General features: G+C 38.1%; 1 protein-coding gene across 1 annotated transcript; it reads left to right on the top strand.

Moving 5' to 3' along the window:
* The first annotated feature begins 4,060 nt into the window (after positions 1–4,060).
* On the top strand, positions 4,061–22,755 carry LOC140136980 (uncharacterized). The gene is made up of 7 exons (XM_072158642.1): positions 4,061–4,196; positions 15,150–15,479; positions 17,250–17,579; positions 19,552–19,689; positions 19,983–20,261; positions 21,682–21,884; positions 22,482–22,755. The coding sequence occupies exons 1-7, from the start codon at positions 4,061–4,063 to the stop codon at positions 22,626–22,628; spliced, it is 1,563 nt and encodes a 520-aa protein (XP_072014743.1). The 3' UTR covers positions 22,629–22,755.
* Positions 22,756–25,500: the final 2,745 nt, after the last annotated feature.

The raw sequence follows: 25,500 nt of genomic DNA, 5'->3' as shown, positions 1-25,500 counted from the left end.
ACAGTGCCTACCATGGCAACACAGAATGTAAACAATGAGAGTTTACAACAAAGGGATCCAGCCAATAGTGATCTTGGCAAGTTAACGCAATTGCTCATCACACAACAAGTTCGAGCACAACTGCCAGCACAGAAGATCCAAGTATTTAGCGGTGATCCATTAAAGTTTACCACATTCATGAAGGCCTTTGAATACGGAGTAGAAGACAAAATTTTAGATAGTAGAGACAGAATTAATTACTTATGGCAATACACCGCAGGTGAACCAAAGAGCCTAGTGAACAGCTGCCTGTATTACACAGATGCAAATGAAGGATACAGCAAGGCGAAACAGCTACTTACCAAACGGTTTGGAGACAGCCACAAAATTGCTCAAGCTGTTTTGAAGAAAGCAAAGGAATGGCCAGATGTCAAGGAACAGGCTAGTTGCCTTAATGAATTTTCATTATTCCTGCTAGAGTGTCACAATATGATGCAAGCTAACAGTCCCTTGAAAGAACTGGACAACACAAGTAGTCTGCAGCTGTTGGTTGGTAAACTGCCATATAGGCTTAAGAATTTATGGAGAGCCAAGGTGTATGATATACAGGAAGAAAAAGGCAGAACTGTTGGTTTCAAAGACTTGGTCGACTTTGTGAGTCGCCATGCACAGATTGTCGCTAATCCAGCCTTTGGTACGATTAGCAGCGACACCAAGAGTAGCAGAAATCAACAGTATGACAACAAACCGAAGCCAAGAACTTCAAGTTTCGTCACCGGTACCCATAGAGAAGAGAAACCGCCTCAACAAAACTGTCTTCACTGTGATACTTCAACACATACACTGGAAGTATGCAGGGTGGTCCAGAAGAAACCATACGATGAAAGGATGGCTACTCTGCGGAAACTGGGTGTGTGCTTTGGCTGTGTCAAGAAAGCGTCTCACCTCGTCAGAGACTGTACAAAAAGAGCCAAATGCATCACTTGCAAAGGCAGACACCCAACTGTTTTGCACCGTGAACGAGGCGAAAGAGACCCCCAGAAGTCGGAAGTAGAGGCATCAACCACATGTGGTTTAACTGGGGCAGGATGCATGGCGTCGGTATTATCGGTGGTGCCGGTAACCGTACTGTCAAGAGACACAGGCAAAGAAGTCAAGACATATGCTCTGCTGGACAGCAAGAGTACAGCTGTATTCTGCTCTAAGAATCTTAAGAGTAAATTGGCTATGAAAGGAACAAAGACAAAGATCAAGGTCCGAACCATCAATGGAGACAAAGATGTCGACACATACAAGTTATCAGGTTTGGAAGTAACAGATGCTGATGGTAAAATCAACATTGAATTACCTGTTGTTTACACCCAGGACTCCATACCAGTCAAGGTGGAAGATATGGTCTCCAAAGAAGATCTGACTCCATGGCCATATTTGCAAGAAATAACAGTACCCGAGTTGCAGAAAGGGCAAAGAGTCGACCTGCTCATTGGGAATAATGTCCCAAGAGCATTGGAACCACTGGAAGTCATCCAGAGTCAACACAACGGTCCATACGCATGTAGATCAGCATTAGGCTGGGAGATACATGGGCTTACAAAGTCAAGATCCACATCGACAACAACAAGTATGGCTTCTGTACATAGAATCTCTGTTGAGGACTTGCATAATGAGTTGGCCGATCCGTACAACCATGATATTAATGAGTGGACAAAAGAAGACAGACCGCAAAAGTCAACAGGTGACAACATGGTGGTGAAGTCGATTCATTTAAAGGAAGGCAACTGTCAGATGAAGCTGCCACTTAGGTACCAGGAAGTTACAGTCCCAAGCAACAAGCCAATGGCAGAAAGCAGGATCTCACACCTGAAGAGAAAATTCCAAAGAAAACCACAGGTCGGGGAAGAATATAACAGAGCCATAAGAGAAGGTTCTTCACCCTCACAATGGCAACATGTTGATACGGCACGGAACCCGGCTGATGAATGCTCGCGGGGTCAAACAGTAAAAAATTGTCTTAGCAAGAAGACTGAACAGCCAAGTCAACCATGTAACAGTGATGAGAACCAACTGGATAACGATCCAGAAGTCAAGGCATCCGTTAACGCCATTCAAGTAGAGGAACATGAAGATCCTATCGACAAACTACTGCGACATTATTCCAAGTGGAATTCCTTGAAGAGAGCGGTCGCATACCTACTGAGACTCAGAAGAATGCTGCTGCAAAAGGCTAAAAAGAAAAACAATGCAGCTGCCAAATGTGACAAAGAAGAAACCCAACCTAGACAACTCTTGGAACTAACTCGAGAGTCCCACCTGTCGGCGGAGAATCTCCAGGAAGCAGAGGAAGCAATTGTTCGCTATATCCAGCAAGATGCATTTGCTAAGGAGATCAGTGCTCTGAAAGCTACGCCAGATCAGAAGATCGCGGCTAAGAAGAGACAGAAAGTGGGTTCCTTAGACAACCTGGATCCTATGATAATTGATGGGATATTACGAGTTGGCGGAAGACTCCGCAACGCTCCTATGCCAGATCATGTGAAGCATCCTATGATTCTGCCAAAGAATCACCATGTTTCAAACCTGATTATAAGGCACATTCACGAACATGTCAACCATCAGGGGAGAAACCACGTTTTAGCGGAACTGAGGCAGAGATTCTGGGTAATCAATGCCAGCGCAGCAGTGAGGAAATTAGTGAAGCGGTGTGTTACATGCCGCAAATACCAAACCCGCGCCGTCACACAGAAAATGGCAGATCTGCCGGCCAGTCGTCTTCAGCCAGAAGAACCAGCTTTCACATGCACGGGACTTGATTACTTTGGCCCGTTCAACATAAAGCAAGGACGCTCAATTAAAAAGCGCTACGGTGTGGTATTCACATGCATGTCGTCTCGAGCGGTACACATAGAAATAGCCGAAAATATGGACACTAGCTCTTGTATAAATGCATTAAGGCGTTTCATTGCTCGACGAGGTCAAGTCAAGGAGTTGATTTCAGACAATGGGTCAAACTTAGTTGGTGCCAACACAGAACTGAAAAATGCACTAACAGAATGGAATCAAGAAGAAATTATGGCATTTACTGCGAGTAGGGGTATCAAGTGGAAGTTCAATCCTCCAGCAGCTTCGCACTTCGGTGGAATCTGGGAGAGGCAGATACGCACTATTCGCAAGATCTTGCAAGCTATGTTGAATGAACAGCATATGAGAGAGTGCCGAGACGACGAACAACTGAGAACATTGATGTGTGAGGTAGAATCCACCATCAACAGTAGGCCACTTACCAATGTATCAGATGACCCCAAAGATCTGAATGCGCTAACGCCCAATGACCTATTGCTTCTTAGACCAAGTAGCCTAAGTGCTCCTCCACCTGGTGTTTTCACCCAGAAAGACCTATATTCAAGAAAGCGGTGGAGACAGATGCAATATTTAGCCGACATCTTTTGGAAGAGATGGTCGAAGGAGTATTTGGTGGATTTGCAGAGGCGCCAGAAGTGGTTGTGTCCCGAAAGAAATATACAACCAGGAGATATAGTGTTAATCGTAGACAACCAGGCACCACGCAAATCATGGACCTTAGGCCGCATTCAGGAAACATACCCTGACAAGAATGGACTAGTCCGCAGCGCCAAGATCAAGACACAAACCACAGAACTTGTGAGACCAGTCACAAAACTTTGTGTATTGCTTGAGCAAGATGGCCCAGTGCAAGGGCCCAAGGACATGAACTAAAAAGACACGGCGAGCCCCCGGCGCCTAATCTGGGACACCAACTGGAAGTTTACTTTTAGTTGATGGGGGTACTGGAAACCCCAAGTCAGACGAAAAACAACACTGACTTTAAGGGCCTTGAGCCCATCCAGCCATCCAGTCATTATTGTGATAAGATACCAGTGTGAGAGCATGCAGACACTACCTGTACCAGATACCTACCAGTGTGGGGTGAGTGTGAACCTACCAATGTGAACCTACCAGTGTGAACCTACCAGTGTGGGGTGAGTGTGAACCTACCAGTGTGAACTACGAGAACCATGAAGACGTGCAGATGTTGGAGCCATGGAAGTTTCGACTGCTGATCAACATGGTGCAGGTTTGCAGACAGCAGTCTACCATGTTGACTGTTGTGGTGAGCAAAGTGAACTTCAAACTTTTATTTATAACCACTGAGGAAGTTTCCAGCACCGAGGATTTGCACTGTGAAAACGCTGACAAATGTGGTAAAATGATAATTTGCCAGGTGAAGTGAAATCCTGATATGCAGCCGCCCTTGTTGGGTTTCCTTAGGATGTCAAAAGGGATTTGTTTGTTCTGAGTTAGGCCTTTTTGTCATATTTCATTTGCCCTTGGCATAGCATATCATATTTCATTTTACTTTGCAATAAGTCACTTAAAATTGAGATCGTGGACAATTTCAGCAGCTTAATGTGAACTACAGGTACATGATAACATGTACATAGCCACTGATTGGACATTTGCTTGAATGGCAGGTTACAAACTTTGGAAATGAGTGACAGTAAATGCATCATCTTAGAACCAGCATAATTCCTGTGAAATTTGGTTTTTATGGCCCATTGGATTGAGCCTGCTACTTTCAAAATTGCCACACATCACAAGTCAGCACGCGTAGTAAAATTCACACAGTGCTCCAGTCAACAGATTGAACTGTTTGCATGTATTGAACACTTGGATGGACCTTAGAAATCTACAAACAAGTTGTATAAAGACAGCTTTAAATATCAGCCTGAGAAATTTTTGAGTTTAAATTAGTCCAAATTTGGACAATTCAATTAGAGTTCAAATAAATAATCTTTTTTGGTTTAAATTGAGCTTCGCAGTGTGATATGGTAAACATTTGGGTTTCATTTCAGGCAAAATTAATTGTCAAATCTTCTGTGCATTTTGCACTGTTTTTGTTTGTGAAGTGTTTCATTTAATTTCTGTGGAAAGTTTACTGAATCACACCATGAAGTATCTTTATCAGAACAATCAGGATTTTAGAAATCTAGCTTCATATTCTGGTTTACTCCGGTCTTTGAACTAGATCATTTTTATTCATCATTTATTGGATTAGCATGATTATAATTAACAGATCATGTTGGTAATGCTCGTTATTGCCTCATTAGATTAGAAGTGCTTCTTTAGGTTTATAACATTTCCCATGTGCACTTGAGGCTTGAGTAAAGTTTAATTTACATGTATATTTACATACAGCTTCTCCATGTGACTTGGTATATTTGCTGGGCTCTTGTTTGCCCTGCCAATTGTTTCATCCCAATTGCTCAGTGCATTTGGCACTGTTCTTGTTTTGGTCATTGTTTTTGAGTATTTACCAGATCACATGGTGAAGTGCTTTGTTTACAAATAAGTAAAGTCAACAATTTGCACCAAATATTGTGCTTTTGAGGTTTGGCTATATTTAGCCTTAAGGTATTTTTCAATTGTTCAAGTTTTAAATTTAAACCTGCTCAAAGGACCAAGTTATAGAGTTGGATGATTTTGACATCATCAGATGAACTGTGAAAGGACACTATATAGTATAACTGCTTACAATGCAGCTTTCAAAGTAGCAATGCTACTCACTGGTCTTTAAAGAACCAGAACAGTCTATGAAAGAAGGACAACTTGACACATAGCAGAGTTAATCTTCATGAAAGGTTTCTTTATTGTGCATTCACCTGCATACAGATGTTTGCTATTTACATGAAGTGTTGTCAAAACATGTTTGCGTTATATTTAGTAATCCGCCAGATCACATTATAGTTTTGGTCACTTCGTTTCACATAGTTTGATATTTTGGAGTGAATTTACAAGGTGTCCGTTTCAAAATTGGGCACTCAATTGTTGTCAGTCAATTTAGGAGTAATTGAAAGCGCAGCGTTCAATTAGGGGCCGGAATGTTGGTGCCAATTTAGGCTTTTAAGCATTTATGTGAGGTGCGCCCTTAATTCAGTAAGCGATCTAAATTTAGCTCAACTCTGGACTTGCGCAGAAGTCGTGTAAACAATCAGACAGACAAAATGGCGGAAAGTTACCCGTGGTAATTACAATTTGTTCTACCACTGAATACACAAAATCACTAAAATCAGACTAAATAGATATCGTACAGTATTGTGAAGTACCAACGAGTATTAAAGAGATATTAAAGAATTGGTTTGTAAGTGAAAACTGTGTTTGGTGCGTATGTTCAACGAATCCCAGGTTACATTCTGCAAAGTAGGGATCGATCTGTCTCAAATACTATAGGCCAAGAGTTCGTTCGTCAGGGCGAAGTTTTGGTAAAACCCCTACAACTAGGACTAGAACCAGGATATGTTCTGATAGCGGTGCTTGCAGTGGATCTTCGAGCGAATCAGAGGATTGCAATACACAAATATGCTGTGAGTATTATAAAGGTTGATAATAGGATAATGAGTTTTGTACCATACTTGGTGATTTTACTGCCTAGTACCACTCTGTCTAGAGTGGAGTCAAAACCCATGTACCACTCCCATGTCCCACTCCAGACATAACTAGTCACATGGGAGATTACTTGTCCCACCCTCTAGTATATACTTCAAAAAGTAAACAGACCCACCCAAAGAGATGTCCTGCTCCAGACATAACACATGACATGGTAGACTACTTGTACCATCCTCATAACAGGTGTGCCCAGAGAGTGGTCCTTTTTTTCAATTAAAATTTTCCAGACAACATTATGTAACCTCACAACAAGGGTTCCATGTAAGTGTATACTTTTAGGACACAACCATGACCTCAGCATGTTTGTAAACATAGATTGTCAACATACAGCATTTAGTGTAATAAATAACATGTGTTGGTCAGACAGTGGTCTCTTTTGCCATGTCTCACTCTGCCCTGGTACAAGTAACTTATTCCACTCCTGGCCTGAAGGCCACTCGTAGAATAACTATTACATGTCGTCCTCGTCATCTACGCTTTCCGGGTATGTTGCCATTGCATCTACTACTGCTCACTAGGCTTTTATGTCAATGTGTTTACCTCTCTTTGTATTTGGATCACTAATGTTGGTTTTGGTCGCCCGACAGCCAGGGGCTATTTTAGATGAAAAAAGTCACTGCACGTTGGCGATGTAAATTCTTGGTGATCAACCAGCGGCAACAAGCTTGCGGGGAGGGGGTGTTGGAGGCAGGGGTGTAGGCAGGGATAGCCTCCTCCCAAAAAAAAAATCACCAAAGGCCAAAAAGGTCCAATTTGCGAGCGTAGCGAGGAAAAAAACATGTTTTTTATGCTTTTTCTGTCAAACAAGATCCAAAATTCAGGTTCTTTATACTTTCTTGGTCAAAAAAGTCCAAAATTTGAGAAAAGGTCCAAAAAGGTCCCATTTTTCAAAATCAGCTTCCAAAAATAAAACCTGGCTACGCCCCTGTTTATAGGGGAATTTCCTCCTTCGCCATCTAATAAACCGTTTGAATTCAGCTAGGGCTTGGCGTCCTGGGATTTCTTCAATTGCAGAGTCAATAATCAATAATCGTGACAAAACATTGCTAGAGACATTAAATTACAAATTCTTAGAACAAATGCAAATTTTGATGTTACATACCTGCATCAATAGTACTTTCGTGCTAACTTAGTACTTTCTCAAATTGAATGACCAATCCTTGCACCTCGACGGCTGCTGCCTGCTGGAGCTGACATTGGTGGCGTTATTGGTTTTAAGATTTTGTCATATATTTGCGGAAGAAAGTAGTTCCCTTCGTCTCTGTTGAGTGTTTTGGCCCACCTCTTCCTTATCCAGATGGCTTCTTTGATATATATCTTCTTTCTGTTCTGTTCTCTGTCTTTGATTTCTGATTTATCACATCCAATAACATGGTTTTCCTCAGAGACGTGGTCCGTTATTGCTGATTTGTTATCCTCCCCTGTAATGGAGACCTGTCTCTGAGAACGGGTAAAGGCTTTCTTGGAAACCTTTTCAGCTTCTGTTTTGTGTTCTTTGGGTCTGATGCAGAAAAGTCTTGATGTTTCGTCTATGTAAGACTTTCTTGGAAGCCTTTTCAGCTTTTGTTTTGTGTTCGTTGAGCATGTTGAGTCTGATGCAGAAAAGTCTTGATGTTTCGCCTTTGTAAGACTCCCCGTTTGTCTTTTGAATGGACCAAAAAGTCTCTAAGGGCGAGTTTCCCGACAGGAGTCTTATTAAGCCGTAGTCTTAAGGTGGCCTTGAGGCTACTAAGCCTAGCCCGCTCTCGAAGCCCGAGTCTTAACTCTAGCCGGATTTCCTCAACGCAAATTCAACCTAGTCTTAGTGGCCTTGTAGGCTTAACGCTTGACAACCTCGTCCCTTTCAACCAGCGACTTAATTGTATAGGCTGTTGGAGGTAGATGTACATAAGCTGTGGTCCTCACGGTTTACCGTACTAACAAGGTTGCCGTCTCATTATCGCAATGTTCCCGGCGCAAACACTAGCCTGGACCCGCGGTCTTGTGCTTGGGCTTACACCGTACACAACTTGATGCAAGAATATTGTGTCTGTTTTTGTGTCTTTTATGTATTATTTTATTTCCACTTGACTTTTTATGAGTCCAACTTGTATGAATGGTATGTCTATGCTTTATACTCGTGATTCTTTCTTTGCAAAAAAAAAAAGGGTAAAACTGTAAGCCTAATGGAAAGGAATCTGTGATTCCCCTAAAAAGGAAAGCAACCAACGTGCTATATACTGCTGATATCAGTAGTCTTCTGAGATCTCACATGAAGTTATCTGTTGGTACAATTTTATAATTAATTAAGTAGAAGATATAGCAATATTATATGCATCTTATCCGTAAATTCAGTTTTAATACTGCATGTACATATATATGTATTATTGTTTCGGTCAAATATTTACTATATCTTTACCAATTTTGTCCTTCTTCTATTGTATTAAATTGATGTCCAACCTGGTATAATATAGGGACTCCAAAATAATATTGTAATAGGCCTACTTATGAAAAGTACGAGTATCAAACTATTAAGGCTTGGATAGGGACAGGTGGTATCATATCATCATATGATGATGATGATGATGATGATGATGATGATGATGATGATGATGATGATGATGATGATGATGATGATGATCATGATCATGATGATCATGATGATGAAGAAAGATTAAAAAAAAATTATATTCGTTATATATAAACCATCATTCAAAATGAGTAGGTCTTATGATAGCAACAGCTACTTAAAAAAAAATCAACTAACTCAAATGAACACTAAAATAAAATGCTGAAATGTTCAACTAAATCGAACAATTACTTACCCACAGTGGCGTAACTAGACATTTTCATTTGGGGTTGAGGTGGGGGAAGCGGGGGCAAACATAATAAATGAGGGGCAGGCATCGTTCATGCTGTTTGGGTTTGTAAGGGGTGGAGTGGGTCTGAGGAGTTATGGGATCTGCTTGGAATGTGTCCCCGGAACATTGGCGTAGATTTCTTTTTGACATGGGGGGGGGGGAGGTGGGATTGAAAAAAAATTATGGTACAAATGCCATATTTAAGGTATTAAAGCTGGTGACATATATAGGCCAATGGTACAAAGGTGGGATAAATGCAATTTATTTAACCTTAAAAATTGAGTGACCAAAAATGACCAAATAATTAATTAATAACTCTCATGGAGGGGGGGGCAAGAGCTCCCTGCCCCCCTAGTTACGCGACTGCTTACTCATGTTAATTGAAAGACCATCAAAATATGAAAGATAAACTTTGCGTTACAATTTAAATAATTTGTAAATTGAAATAGACCAAGGCTTACGACCTAAGACCTGCTCTGAGGCAGGGCCAAGAAAAGCCGCTGTAAGCCTGGTCTAACAGGCTTGCGTAGACTACGGCTACAGAAGACTGATTTCGAGAAATGCAAATTTTACTGAAGCCTGGGGCTAATCCTACAAGCCTGGCCCACGGGCTAACGAAGCCTCGAGGCTATGGTAGCCGTGCTTCGGGAAATACGTTTTCAGTTAAGCCTGGTCTTACGACCTCTTAAGCCTTGAGGCTAGACAAGCCAATTGCTAAGCCACCCGTCGAGAAATTCGCCCTAAGGGTCTGATATGGTTTGAAGGCGGTTCTGATGCCATGTTTGTTGAACACACGTTAGAAGAGTCCTTCATTTGTTGATAACTTGCTGCAAATATTCAAACATAATCATAATAATGTTATTTAATTGTTGACAAAATATTTGGCAAAAATGTTTGCAAAAAAATTTTACAATAACATTTTGAAAACATTTTAAAAATATTGTTGTAGTGTGTTTTCATACAAAATGTTTTAAAGCGTTTCCATGACCTCTATATAACCCGACATTTTTAAATGTCGGGTTATATAAATGTCATGGATGCGCTTTAAAATAATAACATTAAAACGTTTTAATAACATTGAAATGTTATTAAAACGTTTTTATCTAAACCAAACCCAAAATATAACATGTTTAAAACGTTTTGAAACATTTTTGTGTTTGCTAGGAGGTTACCAAGACATTTTGTGATTCTTATTGCTTAAAAATAATAACAAAAAATAACCAATCACGCGCGCACTGTTATATATAGTGAGTGTGTATATGAATGTTTAATGATGAACCACTGCCCCTCTCATCGAATGAGTGGGGAATTCGTAAAAAAATTAAAAAGATATGCCAATCTTATAGACCCAGGCCCGTCTAAAGCAAACACTAAGATAGACCTTTTTATAACCTATTATAAGAGTGGGTCCGAAAAAGGGGGCCTATGTTGAACGTAGGCCCCTGTTATCTCCTCTTTAATTTTTTTTCTTTTTTACGGGCTACATAAATGTCCATTTCTTTTGTTTTAAAGCTTGAGGTTTTCGTTTCTTTACTTTTTACGGGCTGGCCTCCGACCATCCAGACTCGCCCCTTTACCCCTCTCTACTCCCCCGTTTTGGGATCCGTTCAAATGGTCAACAGCAGCGTATAGGGGTTATATATTTGATCTTTTACAGGAGGGGTTTGATTTTTTTTAAATCTTCCATAATTGGGGTCAGTTGTTTTTTGACGAGCAAGTATAGGCCTACCAGATACGGGGCCAACATGTAATTTTCCTACCCCGTACCAAAGTATTTATGAATTGCCACAATTATTTAGCTATTAGACCTATTTGATTGAAAATTTTGAAATTATTTTAATGTATTTTTCCTATTGTATTGTTTTATTTATTTATTGCTTTATCTAATTTCCTTCAATGAGGAAGATAGAGAAAGGAAGAAAACGTCAGAAAAAAACAGACAGCTGTTTTCAATAGGGGCAAATGAGAATTGGGCAAATTGGAATTTGGTCGAATCGGGTTGACCTGAGTCAACTCGGGTCAACCCGATTCGTAGTGAAAATAAATAAGTACGCGTGGTGTCATGAATTTAACATCCGTGCTTCTATTTAGAGGGAAAATATTTATAAAAATTTTTATAACTTTTGCAGCAAAACAGTCAATTTTGTCCATTGTGCAGTCAATAGATTGACAGATAAACGATTTTGCTTATGTAACTGGCTATAAATTGACAATTCAAATTCGTAAAAAATTATGGCGCAGAATCGCTAAATCCCAGATATTTCATTTTTCGTCTATTCTTATACCATTAAAATACCACGTGTGGTTACAGAAGATAGCATACAAATAATGTAGCTATGAATAATATGGTGATAAAATCATACACGGAAACAATATTATTATTGCAAAAATGACAACAAAGTGACCAGATTCCAGGGAATTTTTATCGATAGGTAAGCTTATAAATGAAATCAAAGCAAGCTGTATACAGACTAAATAGCTACATTATTTTATTGACCTCTTTATAATCTGCAGCCGACTCGAGAGCGAAATCGGGAAATGCATTGTTAATTTACGGCCTCTGAAAAAAATCTTCATGCTCTCGAAACGTGAACAAAATTGAAACACTTGCAAAGTATATTTTTGTATGAGATATGACGTTAAAACCACCACAAAAATACTCTATAGAGTGTCACGTTTAAGATGAAGTATGATTGATTTTTTAGTTAGGTCTACAATGTTTATTTTTTGAAAATAATTATCTTAGGTGGCTACGTGTAGCAAATTTGAGGGCCCCAAAACTCAAAACAGCGCGTAACCTTATAGGTCGACTTGATAATGAGCCCTTGTCGTCTTTGTCATAGTCTACGCTTTTACTATTGCGCGCGCTAATAGCCTACTAATATTACTGCTCTCCAGGCTTTTGGGGGCGCCCTCTACGGAGGGCGCACCTATAGGCTTGACTTTGTGAAAAGCTTCTAATTTCACTCTTGCTAGATTTACTCCGCAATTGTTTTGCTAAAATTATGCCCAGCTCAGAAATAAAACCACAATATGCTTGGATTTTATTTTATTATTGTTTTCTGATATGCATGGGATAAAATGGTGTGCGTATATTCTTTGTTTAAAATACAAAATTAATGGACTTATAAAAACACCAAATAAACCGTGACCTTTGTATGGTCAGGTATGGTTTAAACCAGTTTACCTCCTCTTAGAACCCGATAGACGGTGACATTTGACCATTCTAATTATGTATGTTTTGAACATGTTTGCACATGAACTAGTTGTTTACAGTGTGAAGAATCTACAACATGCTCATCTATCAGGGCACAGTTCTTTAACCCCAATACATTTGTGCATTCATTGAATGACCTTTGAAAATGTGAGTACAAAAACTCATACTCTGCAACTTAAGGTCAAATTTTGCACTATGATTGTTTAATTGAGGTTATTGATAGTATGCCACTGGAATGAGGCCATTGTGGTCCATAGTGACCTTTGCACACCTAATCCTTAAACCAAACAAAACAACCACTGACCAATCATGAAATCACTAATTGGTTTATGTGCTTGACTGCTAACTGATTGTGACCAAAAGATATTAGAACACAGCTCAGTATCTTTGTGGTGACTATCTCTGATAAAAACATTAATCAACATTAACAATTCTGGTCAGCAGAGAAAGGAATAAATTCGGAAGACATGACTGTGTTAAAGGTCAGAAGTGTATTTGCAACCATAGTTGCCAACCCCGCGATATGGTAGCCCAATTAGGCGACTTTTGACTCATGGTTCACCGTTGTTCACCCGGGTAATGTACGATTTAGGCGTACGTCATTTTGTTAGTGTTTACCCAAAATGCTGAATGAAATAATATTTATTGTAATATGCCTAACTGCTGAGAAGGGTTCCTATCAAGGTAAAGTGAAAGAAACCCCAATGGCTATTTTGTCCATTTAAAATAGAGTTCTATGGCCGACTTAAAGTCATAATTATGACGTAATTTTGTTATTTATAAATTAATTTTTAGCAGAATTAATAACATAAAAATGGGCTGTGCCCGTTTCATGAAGAATAACGATCGATCTTACCCTTGATTTAACAGGCCTGTCAATTTCTTGGAATTGTTTGATATGAAAGGAGGGTATGATTTTTTTGTATTAGTTTAAGTATTTCCTAGCCTCTCTTAGCCACAGGGTTGGCTACAAAAGACACAGAGTATACCTTAGGGTAAACTGGCATGAGTGCGCCGACCCCAGGTTTTCAACATTTCAGGATTGTTTCTGGACGGAGGTCGGGTGAGAAACGAAATTACGTTTACATGACTTTGTCGAAATTCGTCATGTGACAAGAATGAGTGTATAGATGACTAAGGGGGACGCTTACTTATTTGTGTATTCTATACTATCCATCATATACCCTACATGTAGGCCCTGCATAACGAAATTCAACAATATTCAATATCAAAGCAATATCCTCACTACAATAGCCCCCCAAAACAGAACTCCCACCCCACATAATCGTAAATTGACACGAAAGCTTCATTCCATGAAGCATTTCTCTCGATCGTATTTGATCATCTTCTACACAAACAAAAAAAAATCATTATAATACCAAATCTAATCACCATGGAATTCACCATATCCCGTCCAGCTCACATTGGGCGCCCCATTCCTTTTTTAAAGGAATTTTTATCTGTCTTTGGTCCCGGGCTTTGGTCTAGGTCAGAATCTCTGTGTTTATCTCTCTTTGCATTTGCGCAGCCAACGTTGGTCGCGCGACAGGGCATCAAGTTTTCCGTTGGAATTCCACTAAGGTCTGGCGTGCTGAGGTTTCTTCTGGGAGTCTGTTTAGATGGTTTACCCAGTATAGGCGCCTTCTTTTAAGTAATGACTTTGTTCTGTGATTCAGAATTTATGTTTATTTATAGGTCCGCATTTGTCATTTTGTCCAATTTTATGCTGGCTAATATTCGTCTGAATAGTGTTCTTTGGAATACATCAATTTTGTGTTCGAGTTTTGTAGTTAATGTCCACAGTTTGCTATTATATAGGAAAATGGGAGTTAATATCTATAGTTTATAAATATATAGACAAATAAATCCAACACATACATTGTGACACTTTCTATAAGCTATAATATAATGGACAGAAAGTTGTGTGAAATCTATCGTTTTTGTATTTAATGGGAGAATCAATAATCAATAATTCATAATCATCCGGAGCAAATTCATGTACCAAAACATTGCTAAATACATTTGCAATGTTTATAGCTTCCTGCATCCTTTTGCTGCCACATTAAGAAAACTTTTTAAAGTGCTTATATCTCAAAATATCAAAATTGGACAGATGTTGCCAATTAAATTCACACCATGTGTTTTCAATTCAATATCTTATCTAGTTTTCCACCGCCGGGAATCGAACCAGGGACATTGTGCACCAAAAGAGAGAACTCTAACCACTAAACCATACTCGCATCTTAACAAAAAGCATCAAATCATATTAATACCGTTTTCCTAACTTTATTTAGCATACTGTTGTGCCTTCAATGCCTGGAGCTCTTGCAATAAATTATGTGGTTGGAGAACTAGGACTATAAGCGAGAAGAACCCTAACCACTGCGTTACGCTCTCCTTTTAACAAAAGGCATCAAATCATACAAACATATAACCTTCTGTTTTCCTTACTTAGCCTACTGGAGTGACTGGAGTCCTTGTAGTCAATCATGTGATGGGGGAACAAGAACTAGGACATGTTCTGATAGTGATGCCTATGTGGTTGGAGAACTAGGACTAGAAGCGAGAAGAACCCTAACCACTGCGTTGCGCTCTCCTTTTAACAAAAGGCATCAAATCATACAAACATATAACCTTCTGTTTTCCTTACTTAGCCTACTGGAGTGACTGGGGTCCTTGTAGTCAATCATGTGATGGGGGAACAAGAACTAGGACATGTTCTGATAGTGATGCCTATGTGGTTGGAGAACTAGGACTAGAAGCGAGAAGAACCCTAACCACTGCGTTACGCTCTCCTCTTAACAAAAGGCATCAAATCATACAAACATATATAACCTTCTGTTTTCCTTACTTAGCCTACTGGAGTGACTGGGGTCCTTGTAGTCAATCATGTGATGGGGGAACAAGAACTAGGACATGTTCTGATAGTGATGCCTGCAGTGGATCTTCGAGCGACTCGGAGGATTGCAATACGCAAATATGCCGTGAGTATTATGTGAAGGTTGATTTGATAAATACAAAGTCTTTGTGTACAAAATATTATGTCATGAGTAACAAAAACACAGCAATTGTTAACAGTGTGAATTTTTATCGATAGGACAGCTTATAAATGAAATCAAAGCAAGCTGTATACAGACTAAATAGCTACATTATTTTATTGATCTCTTTATAATCTGCAGCCGACTCGAGAGCGAAATCGGGAAATGCATCGTTAATTTACGGCCTCTGAATAAAAATCTTCATGCTCTCGAAATGTGAACAAACTTGAAACACTTGCAAAGTATATTTTTGTATGAGATATGACGTTAAAACTACTACAAAAATATTCTATAGAGTGTCACGTTTAAGATGAAGTATGATTGATTTTTTAGGTCTACAATGTTTATTTTTTGAAAAAAATATAGGTGGCTACGTGTAGCAAATTTGAGGGCCCAAAGCTCAAAACAGCGCGTATACCTTGTAGGTCGACTTGATAATGAGCCCTGTCGTCTTTGTCATAGTCTACGCTTTTACTATTGCGCGCGCTAATAGCCTGCTAATAAAACTGCTCTCCAGGCTTTTCTGTCTTTGGTCCCGGGCTTTGGTCTAGGTCAGAATCTCTGTGTTTATCTATCTTTGCATTTGCGCCGCCAACGTTGGTCGCGTGACAGGGCATCAAGTTTTCCGTTGGAATTCCACTAAGGTCTGGCGTGCTGAGGTTTCTTCTGGGAGTCTGTTTAGATGGTTTACCCAGTATAGGCGCCTTCTTTTAAGTAATGACTTTTTCTGTGATTCAGAATTTATGTTTATTTATAGGTCCGCATTTGTCATTTTGTCCAATTTTATGCTGGCTAATATTCGTCTGAATAGTGTTCTTTGGAATACATCAATTTTGTGTTCGAGTTTTGTAGTTAATGTCCACAGTTTGCTATTATATAGGAAAATGGGAGTTAATATCTATAGTTTATAAATATATAGACAAATAAATCCAACACATACATTGTGACACTTTCTATAAGCTATAATATAATGGACAGAAAGTTGTGTGAAATCTATCGTTTTTGTATTTAATGGGAGAATCAATAATCAATAATTCATAATCATCCGGAGCAAATTCATGTACCAAAACATTGCTAAATACATTTGCAATGTTTATAGCTTCCTGCATCCTTTTGCTGCCACATTAAGAAAACTTTTTAAAGTGCTTATATCTCAAAATATCAAAATTGGACAGATGTTGCCAATTAAATTCACACCATGTGTTTTCAATTCAATATCTTATCTAGTTTTCCACCGCCGGGAATCGAACCAGGGACATTGTGCACCAAAAGAGAGAACTCTAACCACTAAACCATACTCGCATCTTAACAAAAAGCATCAAATCATATTAATACCGTTTTCCTAACTTTATTTAGCATACTGTTGTGCCTTCAATGCCTGGAGCTCTTGCAATAAATTATGTGGTTGGAGAACTAGGACTATAAGCGAGAAGAACCCTAACCACTGCGTTACGCTCTCCTTTTAACAAAAGGCATCAAATCATACAAACATATAACCTTCTGTTTTCCTTACTTAGCCTACTGGAGTGACTGGAGTCCTTGTAGTCAATCATGTGATGGGGGAACAAGAACTAGGACATGTTCTGATAGTGATGCCTATGTGGTTGGAGAACTAGGACTAGAAGCGAGAAGAACCCTAACCACTGCGTTGCGCTCTCCTTTTAACAAAAGGCATCAAATCATACAAACATATAACCTTCTGTTTTCCTTACTTAGCCTACTGGAGTGACTGGGGTCCTTGTAGTCAATCATGTGATGGGGGAACAAGAACTAGGACATGTTCTGATAGTGATGCCTATGTGGTTGGAGAACTAGGACTAGAAGCGAGAAGAACCCTAACCACTGCGTTACGCTCTCCTCTTAACAAAAGGCATCAAATCATACAAACATATATAACCTTCTGTTTTCCTTACTTAGCCTACTGGAGTGACTGGGGTCCTTGTAGTCAATCATGTGATGGGGGAACAAGAAGTAGGACATGTTCTGATAGTGATGCCTGCAGTGGATCTTCGAGCGACTCGGAGGATTGCAATACGCAAATATGCCGTGAGTATTATGTGAAGGTTGATTTGATAAATACAAAGTCTTTGTGTACAAAATATTATGTCATGAGTAACAAAAACACAGCAATAGTTAACAGTGTGAATTTTTATCGATAGGTAAGCTTATAAATGAAACCAAAGCAAGCTGTATACAGACTAAATAGCTACATTATTTTATTGACCTCTTTATAATCTGCAGCCGACTCGAGAGCGAAATCGGGAAATGCATCGTTAATTTACGGCCTCTGAATAAAAATCTTCATGCTCTCGAAACGTGAACAAACTTGAAACACTTGCAAAGTATATTTTTGTATGAGATATGACGTTAAAACTACTACAAAAATACTCTATAGAGTGTCACGTTTAAGATGAAGTATGATTGATTTTTTAGGTCTACAATGTTTATTTTTTAAAAAAAAATATCTTAGGTGGCTACGTGTAGCAAATTTGAGGGCCCAAAGCTCAAAACAGCGCGTATACCTTGTAGGTCGACTTGATAATGAGCCCTGTCGTCTTTGTCATAGTCTACGCTTTTACTATTGCGCGCGCTAATAGCCTGCTAATAATACTGCTCTCCAGGCTTTTCTGTCTTTGGTCCCGGGCTTTGGTCTAGGTCAGAATCTCTGTGTTTATCTATCTTTGCATTTGCGCCGCCAACGTTGGTCGCGTGACAGGGCATCAAGTTTTCCGTTGGAATTCCACTAAGGTCTGGCGTGCTGAGGTTTCTTCTGGGAGTCTGTTTAGATGGTTTACCCAGTATAGGCGCCTTCTTTTAAGTAATGACTTTTTCTGTGATTCAGAATTTATGTTTATTTATAGGTCCGCATTTGTCATTTTGTCCTATTTTATGCTGGCTAATATTCGTCTGAATAGTGTTCTTTGGAATACGTCAATTTTGTGTTCGAGTTTTGTAGTTAATGTCCACAGTTTGCTATTATATAGGAAAATGGGAGTTAATATCTATAGTTTATAAATATATAGACAAATGAATCCAACACATACATTGTGACACTTTCTATAAGCTATAATATAATGGACAGAAAGTTGTGTGAAATCTATCGTTTTTGTATTTAATGGGAGAATCAATAATCAATAATTCATAATCATCCGGAGCAAATTCATGTACCAAAACATTGCTAAATACATTTGCAATGTTTATAGCTTCCTGCATCCTTTTGCTGCCACATTAAGAATACTTTTTAAAGTGCTTATATCTCAAAATATCAAAATTGGACAGATGTTGCCAATTAAATTCACACCTTGTGTTTTCAATTCAATATCTTAGCTAGTTTTCCACCGCCGGGAATCGAACCAGGGACATTGTGCACCAAAAGAGAGAACTCTAACCACTAAACCATACTCGCATCTTAACAAAAAGCATCAAATCATATTAATACCGTTTTCCTAACTTTATTTAGCATACTGTTGTGCCTTCAATGCCTGGAGCTCTTGCAATAAATTATGTGGTTGGAGAACTAGGACTAGAAGCGAGAAGAACCCTAACCACTGCGTTACGCTCTCCTTTTAACAAAAGGCATCAAATCATACAAACATATAACCTTCTGTTTCCCTTACTTAGCCTACTGGAGTGCCTGGAGTCCTTGTAGTCAATCATGTGATGGGGGAACAAGAACTAGGACATGTTCTGATAGTGATGCCTATGTGGTTGGAGAACTAGGACTAGAAGCGAGAAGAACCCTAACCACTGCGTTACGCTCTCCTTTTAACAAAAGGCATCAAATCATACAAACATATAACCTTCTGTTTTCCTTACTTAGCCTACTGGAGTGACTGGGGTCCTTGTAGTCAATCATGTGATGGGGAACAAGAACTAGGCCATGTTCTGATAGTGATGCCTATGTGGTTGGAGAACTAGGACTAGAAGCGAGAAGAACCCTATCCACTGCGTTACGCTCTCATTTTAACAAAAGGCATCAAATCATACAAACATATAACCTTCTGTTTCCCTTACTTAGCCTACTGGAGTGCCTGGAGTGACTGGGGTCCTTGTAGTCAATCATGTGATGGGGGAACAAGAACTAGGACATGTTCTGATAGTAATGCTTGCAGTGGATCTTCGAGCGACTCGGAGGATTGCAATACGCAAATATGCCGTGAGTATTATGTGAAGGTTGACTTGATAAATACAAAGTCTTCGTGTACAAAATGTTATGTCATGAGTAACAAAAACACAGCAATTGTTAACAGTGTGGTTCTGTCAATTTACTGCTGTTGATAACAACTGATTAACTTAGATTTTGACTATTAATCACACAGTCGTTGGGGTATTATTCTTTCCCTCGAGTAGGATATGATGTGATGGGACAAAAAATGTGCCAATTCTATCGTGTTTTTTTTGTTTTTTTTTTTTAGTAGAAGCAATAATGTATGTCAAATTTATCTATAGCTCAAGCAATTACCTGGCCAATGGGAACATACGGTCTACTCAAGCCAACTACTAGATGTCCAAACCAATGGGCAACAGGACATCGATATCATGACACCGAAGACGATAATCCATTTAATGCATGGTCTTCTCCGTGCCATATGAGCGGTCCATACGACACCACGACTAATGTGTATCAAAATTTCTGTATGAAGACAGTAGATATAGCGGATACCGATGACCAGAGCTGGCCGACTGGACAGTATTGTATCTTTCGAAAGGGAGGCAGTTGTCCTTCTGGTGATTATATTCTTTTATTTACACTTTGACATTCAAGATAGTTATTGTTGTTTCCTTTTAGACGACCATTTCGTTTTTAACATTTTTTTAAAAGAATTCTTGCGCGGAAGAGTTATGCGTGGTTCTTTATTCACTTCGTATATTGATTTTATTCTTATTTTACAAATTCGGCTAAAAAAGAATAAATATAAATTACATATTACAAACACAATTAAGAAGGCATGCACAAATAAATAGACAGAATGGGTTAGCATGGAGGTGTCCGAAGCATCGAGACACTGTAACCAAGAGGTATGTATGACTCCCCAATCCATCCATACAGACCGCGAAAGAATTAAGGTACCAGTTATGTTCACACCTGTATATCCTAAACAAAGAATCATGTCAAAATGTAATTTCAGCAGCTAATACCTGTACCTGTTAGCTCTGATTTAAAACCTCGTTTGGTTGAAATCATCGTGTCTTTATTTCTTGCCCAATACCAACAAATTGAGTCTTAAATTTTAGGTAAAAATGCAGCTATTGGCTGCTACATGGTTCTAATTATGACATATCTGTTTTTGTTTAGGATCAACTGGGGGTGAAAATAACTGATACCTAAATTCTTTTACGGTCTGAATTTAGGTAGGATATACACTATTGTCAATATAAGATAGAAATCTGCTCAGTAACTTCTCCCTATCAGATATATGAATTTGATATTGTTAAGAATTGCGGGTAAGCATCATAAACTTGATGACTAACATTTTCTTGTTTACAGTTGAATTTGTAATGTTTGCATTTCGGACGCGGCTCTTCCCTATGTGCCCCATGAATATAGTTTGACCTACCCACGACTAATAAGTTCTTATTGAAAAGGTTAAAGGTTAAAATATTGGCTCCATAGGGGTCAAATACAGAAAAATTTCTTGTTACCATGGTAACATAGCAAAAGGGGTTACTGTCCGTTGAGTCCGCCAATTGATATGGACGTAAATTTCCGCGTAACCTAGGTAACGAAATGTCAAACACAGTGAAAACTATTATTATATAATAATACGAAGATTTTGAGAACATATTAATCAAAATCTGATAATCAATTTTCTATGTTTGACCCATTTTAACCTTTGACTTTTTCGCTAATAACTCAAGATGATTTTTCTGAATGCTAGTGACCTAATGAATATTTTCGTATAGCTTTAAAACAAATCGGAGCTATTTTGAAATTTGACCCATGTATAACCTTTGACCACATATTTCTTCTATTGCTCAAATGTTAAAATTGTGTCATTTTGACCTCTCAAGATGTAAGGCACAAGAAAATGTTAGTCATACTCATTAAAGGAAAAAAAATCAGGCGTTAGTATAATAGACTACATGATGTACTTTTACCACCAAATACGATAAAAGAGTTTCAGTCTTTCCGTATTTATTTCATCAGGCATGACAGAAGGCTCGGTTTATTGGGATAATGAAGATGATGACAATGCGAACAGTTACAGTGGTGAACTACCTGATGGCGTTTACAACATAGATACTCGCATCGAATTTTGCTGTCAAACCAGTGGGTATACTTCTAATCCTATTTACCTGCCAATGGATACGAGCTTCTTTCTTTTCAAATTCAACAACGAATGTCAACAGGTAACTAGCAATGTCTAATCAATAAATCTGTAGCTATTTCACCGGTAGACTTGTAACCTAGATTAAACAAATATTCCTGACTTCATGTTCATTTTCATCTTTTAAGCTGCAGCTTAGGCACCACATCCAATTTGGTCCGATAGAATTATCGGTGCCCGGTTAGGTACCGATGACTCTTAGCATCTTTCCTTGGAGATGTAATACATTGTAGCAAGCATAATAGTTAACAGTTGTAAAGTGTTATTTTTTTTCATCTAAATAAAAAACGAATGCACTGTACAAATGTTCAAGGTACGATAAAAAGTGACATCGGTACATCTTCGGTCACCGATAGCGCTATAAGACCCAAATAAGATGTTGTACCTTAAAAGAGGAGACAAAAAATTGTTTAGACATTGGTTGTAGTATTCATCAAGAGCCCTTCTTGCGTTTTAACCGGGTAAAATATCAATAAATTTTACCCAACGTAGAGCGTAATTGACTTTTAGGTTGAGTAAACAGCATTCGTCAATTTTATCGTATGTTTGTTTGATTGTTTTGGCCTGACTGGTTTTTTTTTTCAAGATTGACCTCACTTTTATTTTACTTTTGTTGCAGGTTCATGGAATGCGAGCCACAAGTGAATACTTCTATTGGGATACGGAGGATGATGACAACGATGACGAAGCTACTGGAAACCACCCTTATGAGGGCGTTGTTTATAGTGGTATAAGACTTGAGTTTTGCTATTATGAACGAATATAAAAGTAACAGAAACACGCACGGTTGTATCATCATCATTAGTTATTACCATAGATGTTGCAAATAACAAGACAACAATTAAGGTATTGCACAATGAACTTTAGCTTTCATCTGGAGAAATATACCTAGTACTGTAAATTAGCCCTACCACATGGCCTTTTTTACACGATATACTCATGTATACTCCGAGACACACTATTTTGCGATAATACACGTGATTTTGCAAAACGAACTATTTGAGACAATATCAGTTTAAATTGAATACTACATGTAGTTTAGGTATTAGTAGTAGACGTACAAAAGATTCGAAGATCATTTGGTTTCAATATAGAATTATACACAGGAACAGGCATAAGTGTCTTAAATAATCAACCTGATGAGGTTTGTTCGTTTGTTAATAAGATATTGAAACTATCGGCCATCCCATCCAAGTTTAAAAACCCTCTAGGGAAAGAATTGAACAATATTGCTCTGAAACAATGATGTGGTGTTTTAAAGCAAGCCCAAGCTTACAACATGAAGGAAGGTGATCAAGTGGTAAACATAATCATAACATTATTATAGATTTGTAGAGTAAAAACTAGTAAACAGAACATGGTTCGTTTCAAGTCTTTGATTTACAAATTATTTACAAAACCTCACAGAAGCTCATAGACAAAAATAAATCGGGCCTTTTTTGTGAAGTTTGGGTAATCTTTTGTAATTCGATTATTGGTAATCCACTGATTTTCCAGACACAGAGCGTGTCTATTAAAGTGTACACGTGACCGTTTTGGGTACATTTCTCTTATTATACCTGCCAGGAAATATTTAATGAATGCATGAAAAATATTGTTTTTTACACAATTACAAGAAAATGTGAATCCCGGGATTTTATTTGTGGTTCCATCCATTCGTACAAGGTTCATGTGAAAGTTTTGCATTCGCGAATAAAAAAATTAAGGCTATTGTTTGGAGTGGGTCCTTTACAAATTCCTGACTAGATGAGTAAATCCACATCATTTAAACTAGGGTGTATCTGTTGGAGTACGTTGTTGGGGTTTAAACATGCATGTTGGATTTGGGGTTCAAGGTAGGCCTATATGTCGGGGTTCATCAAATGGCATTTAAAGGAACTTATGTTGGGTTGGGTTTTAAAAGGTTTAAGAGTATAATGTTGGGATTACAGGGCACAAGTTGGGGTTTAAGTGTACATGTTGGTGTTTAAGGGTACGGAAATTGTCAATTATGGCTTTACTACCCAGCAAACACAAAACGTTTTCGACATCATTCCCAAAAGATTAGAAAAGGTTGTCAGAAAACGTTTAAATGTCGGTTTATGTAAAGGATATATAAACGGTATAAAACATAACATTCAAAAACATTTTTTGAACACTTACAGGAAGATAATCTAACATAACGTTATTCAGGTGTTGACGAAATATTTGGCAAAAAATGTTTGCAAAAATATTTTACAACAACATTCGGATAACATTTTAAAAATATTGTTGTAGTTTGTTTTCATACAAACGTTTCACAAACGTTTTCATAACCTTTATATAACCCGACATTTAATTTTTTAAATTGTTTTTAATAAAACCAAAACCCCAAATATAACCCGTTTAAAACGTTTTAAAAATGTTTTTGTGTTTGCTGGGATAATACTTCACATTTTAAAAATATGTAAAAGGATATTTTTTGATAAAATACGGGGTATGTGGAAACTTTATCAATTTATGATTTTTTTTTTCGGGAAATTGTATTTTTTTTCCGGGGAAAATCAGGAAATCTGCAGTTGTTAGCAATGTTGTCGATGTATGTCTTGTAAATGTAACGTTAATAACAGCTTTGTTTTGGAAAATAATGAAACGAACTTGATCGATCAATAAAATATACGTCAATTGTCCAGAATGGCTTCGATAGTGACTTTTTGATATACTTCGCACTGCCCATTTTTTAAGCTTATAATTTCTAAAGATTTGTATTATACGTATTTCCCACAAGTATTCCATAACCAATGTATCAATTATAATAGCGTTTTCTTCAGTGATCGTAAAAGTAACATAAGAAATTATGTCTGTCCGACGACTTCAGGCAAAGATCCTTTAAATATGCTCCGTGCTTTCTCTCTGCCGCAGAATCTTCGACCACATACATATCAATATCATGTAATTAACATAATACGCGAAATAAGAAACCGCGTAATATTTACGCCTGAACGATTTGAGGGATGGGAATCCGAAAACTTTTGGGGTCTTGAGGGGAATCTGAAATCAACGAGCCAAGTGATTGTCTAATTTCATCCGCGTCTGGTGTCTGTCCAATTGGGTGGATAAAAACCGCTTAATGCGGCAGGATAATTTCCGCGTAATTATAGAAGGACGGGGAATTCACTATATCATTATAAAAAATAAGAAATCAAAGAGCCTTTGGCGTACAATACTAAAAAACAAAACAAATCATTTCCCGACTTATACAATTTCATCATCGTATTAGCTAACGTTTAATAATGTTATTAAAAGGTTTTGAAAAAACATTTTAAGAACATTTCTGTGTTTGCTGGGTTCAAATATTTTAACATAATGTTATTTAAGTATTGACACAATATTTGGAATTTTGCAAAAATAGTTTACAATAACATTTTTTAAAAACATTTAAAAATATTGTTGTAGTGTGTTTTCATACAAAACGTTTTAAAACGTTTATATAACCCGACATTTTAATGTTATTAAAACGTTTTTACCTAAACCAAAAGCCAAAATATAACTTATTTAAAATGTTTTTAAAACGTTTTTGTGTTTGCTGGGCCCAGCAAACACAAAACGTTTTCGACATCATTCGCAAAAGGTTATAAAAGGTTGTCAGAAACCGTTTAAATGTCGGGTTATATAACGGG

The sequence above is a fragment of the Amphiura filiformis genome, chromosome 17 (genome assembly GCF_039555335.1).
Source record: "Amphiura filiformis chromosome 17, Afil_fr2py, whole genome shotgun sequence".
Classification (NCBI taxonomy): domain Eukaryota; kingdom Metazoa; phylum Echinodermata; class Ophiuroidea; order Amphilepidida; family Amphiuridae; genus Amphiura; species Amphiura filiformis.
This window is presented reverse-complemented; position numbering and strand designations above follow the sequence as displayed.

What these genes read in the sequence shown, in the direction of transcription:
- LOC140136980 (XM_072158642.1), top strand. Translation starts at nt 4,061, where the DNA reads ATGGTGCAGGTTTGCAGACAGCAGTCTACCATGTTGACTGTTGTGGTG. An exon ending in TGAAAACGCTGACAAATGTG is followed by an intron (nt 4,197 to 15,149) that starts GTAAAATGATAA and finishes TTCCTTACTTAG; the next exon opens with CCTACTGGAGTGACTGGGGT. An exon ending in TTGCAATACGCAAATATGCC is followed by an intron (nt 15,480 to 17,249) that starts GTGAGTATTATG and finishes TTCCTTACTTAG; the next exon opens with CCTACTGGAGTGACTGGGGT.